This window comes from Mobula birostris, chromosome 22 (assembly GCF_030028105.1).
Source record: "Mobula birostris isolate sMobBir1 chromosome 22, sMobBir1.hap1, whole genome shotgun sequence".
Classification (NCBI taxonomy): domain Eukaryota; kingdom Metazoa; phylum Chordata; class Chondrichthyes; order Myliobatiformes; family Myliobatidae; genus Mobula; species Mobula birostris.
In genome coordinates, this window is record NC_092391.1 from 11335111 (window position 1) to 11346731 (window position 11621).

The following is an 11621-nucleotide window of genomic DNA, read 5'->3' on the forward strand; positions in this document are numbered from 1 at the left end:
AGAGTTGTAACATAATGAGGTAGCACAAAAAGAATATTCCTGAATCTAAAGCAGCTATAATTTGCATATTACTCCATGGCTAAGAAGTGTCAGTGACTCGTAGACCATGCCAGACTTTCATTGTGGTTCATGGCACAGAAATGAATTTGCAGCTTTGCAAATATTCCCTCTTCTCCAATCAAGATTGTTCATATTGTGGGGAATGTGCAAAACAAAATTGACTTTTTATATCTAAAGTGGACTTTGCATTATATGTTGCATGGTTCCAAAGTGAACCTGTTTTTCTGGTAAGTGTAAATGGGCAGATCCCACCATTTGACAGCACACAGAGCTTCAGAATTCTACATTCCACCCCCCCACCCCCAAAATCCCTGATATCAATTGCTGCCTCATGCATTCTTTTGGGGATCTGTAACTTCCAGCAGCTACTTGAAAGGTCATAGCCTGAAATGTGGACTGTTTATTCATTTCCATAGATGCTGCTTGTCCTGCTGAGTTCCTCCATTATTTTGTGTGTGTTGCTCTGAATTTCCAGCATCTGCAGAATCTCGTGTTTAAAAATAGAGTATATTTTGTATAAAGTAAAAGGGTAAGATAACCCCACTCTTTACTTGGGAATGTGGTGAGATAGGTCGTTCAGGAATTTAGTATTCTGTTCATTCATTCTCGGTCAGTACTGCCTGTTACACCGCTGGTGTGTGGGGAGCAATGAACATTCTCCATCTCTGGCCGTGCTCAGGACTTCCTTCTTCATGTCAGTGGTTCGGTTTTCACTACTGTCAGCCATTCAAGTTCCGGGTTACTGTCGCACACAAATGTAGAAGGATTCTTCATTGCTGTTTCTGTCAATACAGCAGAGTAATTTAGCTTACACATATAGGAGCAGCATTAGGCCATTTGGCCCATTGCGTCTGCTCTAATATCGGATCACAACTGATCTGTTGTCCTTCTCAACCCCGTTCTCCTGCCTTCTTCCCCAACCATAACCTTTGATGCCCTTACCAATTCAGAACCTATTGTATTAACCTTTGCTTTAAATGGGAGAAAATGGTCTAAATCAAGCTAACCAAAGCAGGCAGTTCCAGAGGGAGCAGCCTCTGTTCAACCATTTTTAGATAAATATCCCAGAATTATGTGGAGTTGCTTGAAATCCCATTTGTATTGAGTGATGGACTCCATTGGCTTACATGTGGAGCCAGCCAGACCTGGTGTAGGAGTGCTGGCCTACAGATTTGATTGGGGATCCCTGGTCCTTTTGTTAGCTGGGCACAGGTAAGTTCACTAATTTTTGTTTATAGGTTTGAGTTATCATGTTCCACCACCTCCCTGTCAGAGGTTTTCCAAGGGAGAGGTATCAGCAGTACTTGTCCAAGGCCTCTTTGACATTGAGACTTCTTTCTGTCTTTCCGGACTCTTCCCAGGCACAGGGTTTAATTTGCATGATCCTCTACAGAGACTGCAAGTAGCAAACCAGGATCACCAGTCAAATTTGGATTCAGCCAGAAAATAAGTTGCAGTTCATAAACATGAGATTCTGCAGATGCTGGAAATCTTGAGTTGAAAGTAAATTTATTATTAAATTACATGTATGTCACCTCAAGATTCATTTTCTTGCAGACATTTACAGGAAAATAAAGAATTGCAGTAGAATTTATGAAAAACTACATACCAAAGACAAACAGTGTGCTGGACAGATTTTTAAAATAATTTTTAAAACTAAATAAGTAACACTGAGTTGTAGAGTTCTTGAAAGTGAGTTTATAGGTTCAGTGTTGAGGTGAGTGAAATTATCCACACTGGTTCAGGAGCCTGATGGTTGTAGGGTAATAACTGTTCTGAACCTGGTGGTGTGGGACCTAAGGGTCTTGTACATCCTGCCCGATTGTAGTAGTGAGAAGAGAGCATGATCTCCTTGGTGGGAGTTCTTGATGATGAATGCTGCTTTCTTGTGGCAGCACTCCTTGTAAAAGTGGCTGGGCTTTGCCTGTGATGAACTGGGCTGTACCCACCACTTTCTCCAGCCTTTTCCATTCCTGAGAAACATATAAAGTGCTGGAGGAACTCAGCAAGTCAGGTAGCATCTTTGGAGGGGAATAAACAGCTTAATTGATTTTTTTAAATTGTCTGTCTCAGTAAAGGCTGCAGTAGCACACACCTTGGAGTGGATTATCCTCTACCCTACCTGCATATAGGCATTGTCAAAATTATTTACATACAGCCTCGCTATAAATCTGTTTTCAAATTTTGGGTTATTAAGTAAAGACTCTAGCATTAGAAATGAACCCCCTAACCCTATTGCATTGCAAGTTTTGCAACTCATAGCTCAAAGTTCAAAGTAAGTTTATTATCAAAGTACATGTATATCATCTTGTACAACCTTATCATTTTCTTGTGGACATACTGTACATAGTAAATCCAAGCAACATAATAGTATCAATGAAAGACCATACCCAACAAGACGGACAAACAAGCAATGTGCAAATAAAAAATATCGAGAACAGGAGATGGAGACCTTGAAAGTGAGTCCGTAGGTTGTGGGAATAGTTCAGTGATGGTATATATTATCAGGTGTATTTTGGGAGCTTTATGCAACTGAGGAATTTCATTGCACCCTGGTTTGTGTAAACCTGGTGTACAATTAACTAATCACAAGAGGTAATTTGGATTATTTTCTTGAGAGAGAATTGTTAGAACTTCTCTCCAGGTTGTTCTTCAGGATTGTTGTACTTTTAATTTTTTTCCCTCTTTTTTTTTCCCCTTTTCCCCCCACTTAGATTCACTTCTTAATCAAATTTGATGTTAGACCCTGATATCCCGAGAGAAAGGGAGAGAGGTGGGGGTGGGGGAAGAGGGAGGGATCGAAATCGAGCTGTTGGGGTAAACAGTAGTTTTTTTGGGATGGATGTAGACCATGATCTCCCTTTGGGGCTTTGCTGTTGCTTGGGTGGTGGGAGTGCTGATTCTTTCTGCTAGGATAAGAGGGGGTAGGATTGATGCTGCTTGTGTGTGGGAGGGGAGGGGCTTTGGGGTTCTTGCGTTTTTCTGTCATTCATTCTCTGGAGTTCTGTTTCAAGGATGTCTGTAGAGTAAGAATTTCAGGTTGTATATAGTGTACATTCTCTGATATTAAATGGAACCATTGATGTACTAATAAGTTGTCATTTTTGAAATGGATCTTAGAAGTTTCAAGTATCACATCTTTGCATGTAATTTCATTTTTATTATTAATAGATAGAAATTGCCATGTATAAAACTGTCTCTTTACAAAGTAAATGACGGTAAAATCCTTATCTGTAGAGATTGATCCCATTGACTTGTTTCAATTTGTGATCCTTGCAGGTTCTTAATTTTGACCACAGAAGAAATGGATAACAGTGGATATATTCAGTTTGACGTGCCTGAGTACAGCAACTGTGTTCTGAGCCAACTTAATGAGCTACGCTTGCAAGGAAAGTTATGTGACATTATAGTTCACATCCAGGGTCAGCCGTTCAGAGCCCACAAGGCTGTCCTAGCTGCCAGCTCCCCTTATTTCCGAGATCATTCAGCACTGAGCACCATGAGTGGTTTATCAATATCAGTTATTAAAAATCCAGATGTATTCGAACAATTGCTTTCATTTTGTTACACTGGGAGACTCTCGTTGCACTTGAAAGACGTTGTTAGTTTTCTTACTGCTGCAAGCTTTCTGCAGATGCAGTGCATAATTGACAAATGCACTCAGATCTTGGAGAGTATTCACTCGAAATTCAGTATTGTGAGTATTGACTCTGTGGTGGTCAATACTGAAGATAATCAGGGAAATCGCAACGGGGTTAGAGATAGCAATAGCCGCTTCTTAAATCCGGTTGAAATCTCACCGCCGTATTATGGGCAAGTACGGCCGACAACAATTCCTAGCGAACCACGGATGGAAACTGTGCACAACCGAGCTTTTCAGAATCGGGCAATGGAGGAAAGGCACTCTGACCCTGGTAGCAGTGGCAGCATCTCAGAGCACGAAATCCAGATCGAGGGTGATCACGAGCAAGCAGAGCTGATCGTGCGGGAGACCAACCCGATCAGTGCCCAGATCACGGAGGTCAAAGTCAAAATGGAGAAGTCCGACCGGCCAAGTTGCTCTGACAGCTCGTCGGTGGGTGACGACGGTTACCACACGGAAATGGTAGACGGCGATCATGTCGACAGAATGGTGGCCGTGAACGTCAGCTCGTACGGGCCGGTGTTGCAGCAGGCTTTCTCATTATCTCAGCCCGCGTCCCAGTCAGCTGGTTTGTCAACCACCTATGGTTGTCTCACCAATTCGAGCCCCTCTAGATCTATGCTTAGTAATTTTAGGGGTCGAGGACGACTGAAACGAAACATACAGATCCAGAATGAAGGACAGAATGTGATTAGTCAGTCTTCTGACGGCGACGGTGGGCCAAACAGGCAAAGCTTTGAGAGTACTCCTCATGACCATGATGGAAGGGAGCACTGGTTCCCATACAATCAAAGGCTTATCTGCATCTATTGTGGAAAATCCTTCAATCAGAAAGGGAGTCTTGACCGACACATGCGGCTTCACATGGGAATCACCCCTTTCGTCTGCCGCTTTTGTGGGAAAAAATACACTCGCAAAGACCAACTCGAGTATCACATCCGTGGGCACACGGATGACAAGCCCTACCGCTGTGAGATCTGTGGTAAATGCTTCCCTTTCCAAGGCACTCTGAATCAGCATTTGAGGAAAAATCACCCGGGCGCATCCGAAATCAGAAGTCGGATTGAGTCGCCAGACCGAACTGATGCCCACACAGAACAGAAAGAAGGTGACGCACCTTCTCCCTCAGAGGATTCCCACATGGAGACTGCGGTGCAGGAAGTTCTACCATTATCTCATATTTCTGAATGAGTTGCTTGGGCATAACAAGGCCAAAAGCGCACAGAGCTAGAAATAATGCTAAAATATTAGTATTTTGGGGTTTATTTTGTAGAAGAGCTTTCACCATTTATATACTGGTTCTGAAATTATTTTCCCCCAATCCACTTAGATTTTTTTCTTGTATGGATTTTTCCCTGAAAATGATTTTGAATATTTAAAATCTATTTTACTGTCAGGTAAGAGGTACATTGTATAATATAAAAATAAATTGCCATGTTCAAGAGAAGAAGGGTCAGGATAATTAGTTATGGTAACAGGAAGGAATGCTTGTGAGTTGACACACATCACCGTTATCACCGAAAGTCACTGTGACAAGTCTAAATATCTATTTGCACTTCACACAGCAGTGGAAAATTCTATTATATTCTACCTTGTTTGGTTGGCTTCAATAATGGGGGGTTAAATGTTTTATTTTGCCTGCCCTTTAGAGGTGTAGGAAAGGGTTTGAATTGAGCTGTTGATTGCTGGAGCAGCTGACACCTATCAAAGATTAGGTTTTAAATTTCAGCTATGCTTTGGGTAATGAATTTAGCCTGTTTAATCATCAGCTTAATAAAGATGTTAATTAATGTGAGCCTGGTAGTGCCAGCCTCAATTTCCTTACACGTTGAGCACCCTCTGCTGGTCAGTTTGCGTAGAGCGTTCTCTCAAAAATACCTCGGAGTAATTCCTAAACATGAGAAATTCTGCAGATGCTGGAAATCCAAAGCCTTTGGGTCAGATTTATACCTGTGGGTAATGGTTTTATTCCAGTATGCAAAATTTTAATATCCTATTGTCTTTATTTAGATTGCATTTTTAATATGCATTTCTTTTCCTCTGCTGTGTGGAATAGTTTCAGTGCTTAAAGCATACTAGAGTCATGGAACACTACAGTATAGAAGCAGACCCATCTGCCCAACTAGTCCGTGCCGAACTATTAATCTACTTAGTCCTATTGACATGCACCCAGACTATAGTCCTCCATACCCCTCCCATTCATTAATCTGTTCAAATTTCTCGTAGATGTTGAAATTGAGCCTGCATTCACAGAAAGAACAGAAAACTTAACTACTCTTCTGTTTGGAAATGATCATTTTGCTCATTAACACAGTCAAGCTATATACAATTTATCAGACTAATTAACTATTAATTTTTTTAAAACATTGAACTACTGATTATCTATTAGAATTATGCTTGCTCATGTCCAATACTTTAAAGATGCAAATGTACTCCTAACAGCCATAATTTATCTTTGGGTAAATGGTCATATTCTCATTTGCATGGCGCGCTTGGCGAAGTCACAGGACTGGTTTCTCTCTTTTGGATCCTGTTGAAAAGTAGGCATGATGATTTACTAATCATGATGAAGTTATCGTGTTAGCAACTTTGCTCTTGATGGCTGGGCTGGGAAAGAATGCTTCCTTAATGTTCAAAGTTAGGAACAAGAATTTATAATGAAATTCAACTTAGTGAATTTAATGTTTACCTTGCAGAGTGGCATTTTGTTTCATTTGGCCATGTCAGTAGGCACCGTTCCAGTCATTTCCACTAATTTCAATGCCACATTTGTGGGGGAGAATCAAATCAGTATTTATAATACCAGATGGGAAATAAATACCATGTACTTGTTAACCATGAGTTTGTTTATACACAATTATAAATCATATACTTTAAGATGTATTAGTGCTGTATTGTAGAAAGAAAAAGTTTAAAGAAATTCAAGCAACTTTTATTTATTTAAAACTGACTTTTAACCAAAGCCTATATGCCCCTTTTACCCTCCATGGTTTCTCTTTCAAAGACAAAGGCTAACCTTGCTGTAGTGTGGCTACTGAGCAGCGTACCGTAATAGCTGAAGCTCAAATGATCATACTCTGTTCTGTGTTAGCAGTGGCCTCAGTCTAGCACTTATAAATGTCTTCAGAAATTGTCTATTGTGCAAAGATTAATTTTGAAAAGGCTTTGACCTTGGGTCACCGAAGGGCTTCTCTTACAGTGCAGTGGATTGAAATTCTTCGAATATAAGCAGATGTATGATACCTGCCATTTACTGGAATCGCTAGGGTAGCTTCTGTGATAAAATACCAGGTGCCACAGAACTCATTCGTGAAGTTTGAGAACAAAACCAATCAGCCTTCAAAATGACTTAGTACTTACCTTCCACTTTATTATCATTGCAGATCATAAATTAATAGCATTAAAAATTGAACCTCCTCCCTCTGCAAAACCCTTTTATCCTCTTCCACCAAATAACCTTTTTGGATGTATTTACTGTACTACATATGCTAACCTAATGAACTGTAACCTGAGATTATTTGATTAAGGATATTTGATTACATATATTTCTAATGGCATCAATGCAATGTATACCTGAAAGTCTCTGCTGTATATTCTTAAAGGAGAAAATAACTGCTTAGTTGTTTAATTTACTAATTTCAGCAGAGTCTTACAGAGGTGTCCTTTTTGTAAGAAAACTGCTTAATACTTCCAACATAAAAGATTTTCTGCCAACTTTAATGTTCATTGTGAGACTTCATAGGGAAGACCTTGGTGTATATACACACAGTGGCCACTTTATTAGTTACAGGAGTGGAACCTGGGGTGGTCTTCTGTTGTTGTGGCTCATCCGCTTCAAGGTTCGACATGTTGTGCTTTTAGAGGCGCTCTCCTGCACACCACTGTTGTAATGCGTGGTTATTTGAGTTATTGTTGCCTTCCTGTCAGCTTAAACCAGTCTAACCATTCTCCTCTGACATCTTTGATTAACAGGGTGTTTTTGCCCACAGAACTGCTCACTGGATATTTTTGTTTATTGCACCATTGTCTGTAAACTCTAGAGACTGTTGTGTGTGAAAATCCCAGGAGATCAGTTTCTGAGATACTCAAACCACCCCATCTGGCACCAACAAACATTCCACAGTCAAAGTCACTTGGATCACATTTCTTCCCCATTCTGTTGTTTGGTCTGAACAACAACTGAACCTCTTGACCATGTCTGCATGCTTTTATGCATTGAGTTGCTGCCACTTGATTGGCTGATTAGATATTTGCATTAATGAGCAGGTGTAACTAATAAACGGGCCACTTGAGTTGGTTAGTGTTGGAAAGACTTCCCAATCCTGCTTTCATTCAAAATTTCTAGGGTTTATGGTTGGAGCATCTTCCATAAGAAGCATTTGCCAGTACCTGCTTGGCATTTTTTTTTTTTTATTCATCCAGAAGCAAACCCAATAAGTCAATGAATTCAGGATGTATATGGAGCATGTTAAGTGCCTGTTGCATGCAGGCCGAAAGTTTGAACTGAACAGAGAAACTTTTGACAGCCTTGATATACAAAAACTGTAGTTGGTGTGCAATAATCTTTTGTTCCATTACACAAGTCAGGAGAATAGTTATCCAAAATCCTCTCCACTCTCAACAACCATCATCTAAATGCTGTGATATTTTAGCAGTTTTATAGCTAGCAGTACTACTAAACTTGTAAAGACTAGCTGTTGCCTGATTAAAGTCCAGCTGGTCTATTTGGTATTCAGGTGGCAGTCATACTGTGGTCATTGCGATTGCGGTCAATACACACTTAATGCACAGATTTTTTTTTGAGCTGTTTGAGTTTGAAGACACAAACTCAAAAGGGTCATAAGCAGGCAAGGCCAAACACAACTCTTTTTAGGGTTTTAACCCTTAAATGGTGCTGTTGGATCAGGTTAAAATTATTTATTGAACCAGCATTAACAGTTTTATATATGATATTTGGATGAATACTATTTCAAATTGTTTATAAATTCTTTATATGAACCCTGTAATATAATCGGTCTGGAATTTTTAGTCAACTCCAAAGTATTGAATGAAGTTGAAGTTTTCTGGAATGCATGTAACCTTTAATGAAACCTATAGAATTTTAATCATTGTTCTAAAATCCAGTTACTCCATGATACATCTCATATAGCAGAATGAATTAACAACTGTTCAGATAGATCAAGAGCTAAACCGATTTTGTTTCTTCGGAAAAATGATTTCCAATGAATAATCTAATCATGCTGTAATTGTGAGTTTCCAAACCACAAGTGACTGATAAATTCTATCCAATAAGATTTTCTATCCAGCTTAGTATTTTGTAAATGGCTGAAATTTAATAAGCCTAGCTTGATCTGTCATTAGAACTTCTCAGTCTCTGAGCTACAATGCCAAATCCCTCTTGCACTTTGACTTTCCCGGTCAGAAATGCTCGCCGGACTCAGCAGACACTGTACACGGCAGCATAGCAGTTGCAATATTGGACCTGAAATCCGTGACTGGATTCATGGCCCAGAAACACTTATTCAAATCCCTCTTCAGCCGATGGGGAATTTGAATCAGGTTAACTTGGAATTGAAAGCTGATATCAGTAAGGGTGGCCCTGAATGTACAGAAACAGTCGTGACAACATATAGTACCTAGTTCGCTAATAAACACAAGAGATTCTGCAGATATAAATCCAGAGAAGGACACAAAATGCTGGAAGAACTCAGCAGGTCAGGCAGCATTTGTGGAAATGAATGAACAGTACGACATTTCTTGCCGAGTCCCTTCAGTCATTCATTTCCATAGATGCTGCATGACTTACTGAGTTCCTCCAGCATTTTGCATGTTACCCTAGTTCCCTAATGTCCTTTAAAGGAACGAAATCTGGTGTCATTGCCTTCTGGCTCATGTGGCAACAAAAATATAGTTGAATCTTAATTGCCAGGTGCAGAGGTTTAACAAGCCACTCAAATCAAGGGCAACTTGGGCAATACAGAAATCCTGTGAATGAATAGAAAGAGCAGATTGAGGCGGACACTTTTAATTCCCTCTGATATCTGTACTTACTCTCACTCAAAAGAAACATAAAACAGTATTTTAAATGTCCACTGTTAGCAAGTTCTGGGCAGTAATGATTTCTGTGACAATGGAAAAAAAAAGTGGATGAATATTTCATACATGCCTGCATCGCTTACGTAAACCAGGTTCAAAGACACAAGTGGATGGAATAGAATAACACACAAAGATAGATTGGTTAGCAGGTGCGGCTGCTGCTACTCATTTAAGTTGTGTGTGTGTGTGCGTGCGTGTATATCTAATAGAAAAGCTTTTAACAGAGTCCGACTTGGACATCACACACCTTACACTGTTCTTTAAACACCCATACTGACTTGATTTTAGTGCAATACTCAGTCACAATAGACACATACAGTTTTAAATAAGCTATTTTCAAACCACACAGTGCATTTAAAAAAAAACTTTTTGTTATTTACTATGTATAATCTGTTTTATGCTATTACATCATAAACCAACCAAAAATGTATTCCATGGTTTTATCAATATGTCTCAAAGGCTTTGTTTTAATTTTCCTTTCCATTCGACAATGCGGAAGCTATGGCAGAGCTTTTTTGAGAACATATAAAACGAATATAAGGGAAATAATTTAACACCATCAGAGCAGGGTTTCGAATTGGCCCACACACGCAGCTATTTATTGTCTGGGGCTCCTTAAGGAGCTGCAAAATGGCTGCTAGATGGCCACTTGGGAGGATTGTTAACATGCAGTTCATTTATTGAAACTCTGGAGATTTAGCAGGCCATTACCCATGAGGGCGTAAAGTAAATGAAGCTACTGAGGCTGATGCTCTGAAAGTTGATAACTAGCCATTACGGATGTATTTTCTAGCATGAATGCAATCAATATTTATTCAAAAGTATATGTTTTTTCTCTTATCCTATTAGCTGTGTCTGACTGTGATCAATTAATATTTCAATGCTGCTTAATTGTTTTTGATGTTAATCCTTTATTTCTGTACTTCCATTTTGTTGCTTGTAAACAGCTTTTGTATTGTTTGAAGAGTAATAAATAGGAAGTTACTGGTTTTGTTGTAAATAAATCTTTTGCTGTCATACAACTGCCAGCTGCTTGGTCTCAATTGTAGATGGTCATGTGACAGATTGAATGTTGTATATCCCTGCTCAATTTTTGTTCCAGAAATTCGCCATTACTTTCCCAAAGGATTTCAACTGCAGTGAAACTATCTGCCTGTTACTGCCACCTGTGGTTTAAAGTTCAGATTAATTTATTTCTCACGTGTACATTGAAATGTGTTGCTTGCATTAGCAACCAACATGAGCTAAAACATGGGCTTGGGGTAGCCACGTATTCTGGTGCCAATGTAGCATGCCCGTAATTCTTGGAAAAATGCAACAGTGAAACAAAGCCTTTTCCTTTCTCCCGCCCACAGTCCTCCAACCCCATGACAGACTTCCAGTGGACTCTATTAACATTTAACAGGCTATATTTATTCTGCATTTATCAAAGATGTGGATAACACATGATGCCAGAGGCTGCCATTTGGCCCATCAGGCCTTTGTGGGCAGCAGTAGTGTAATGTTATTACTGTACCAGCAACATAGGTTCAATTCTCACCACTACCTGTAAGAAGTTTGTACGGTCTCTCCGTGACCGCGTGGGTTTCCTCCCATCTACCAAAGACGCGCGTTAATTGGTCACGTGTAATTGGGTGGTGCGGGCTCATTGGGTCAGAATGCAGCTGACTTTTATGTAATTCCTAAAGATGTACTGGTAGGTTAGTTGGTAACTGTAAACTGCACCCAGTAGATAGGTAGCAGGAGAAACATCGCAGACTTGATGGGGATGAATCAATTACAGTGAAATAAGTGAGGAAGGATGGGAGAGAAGCGGGCCAGT

At 39.9% G+C, this 11621-nt stretch overlaps 1 protein-coding gene across 1 annotated transcript in view; it reads left to right on the top strand.

The window, feature by feature from the left end:
• Window positions 1-10821, top strand: part of zbtb34 (zinc finger and BTB domain containing 34) — a 38765-nt gene extending 27944 nt beyond the window's left edge. The window contains exon 2 of the mRNA XM_072240014.1: window positions 3340-10821. Within this exon, the coding sequence (XP_072096115.1) occupies window positions 3365-4894 (1530 nt within the window). The 5' untranslated portion in view covers window positions 3340-3364 and the 3' untranslated portion in view covers window positions 4895-10821. The remainder of the gene's footprint in view (window positions 1-3339) is intronic.
• Window positions 10822-11621: the final 800 nt, after the last annotated feature.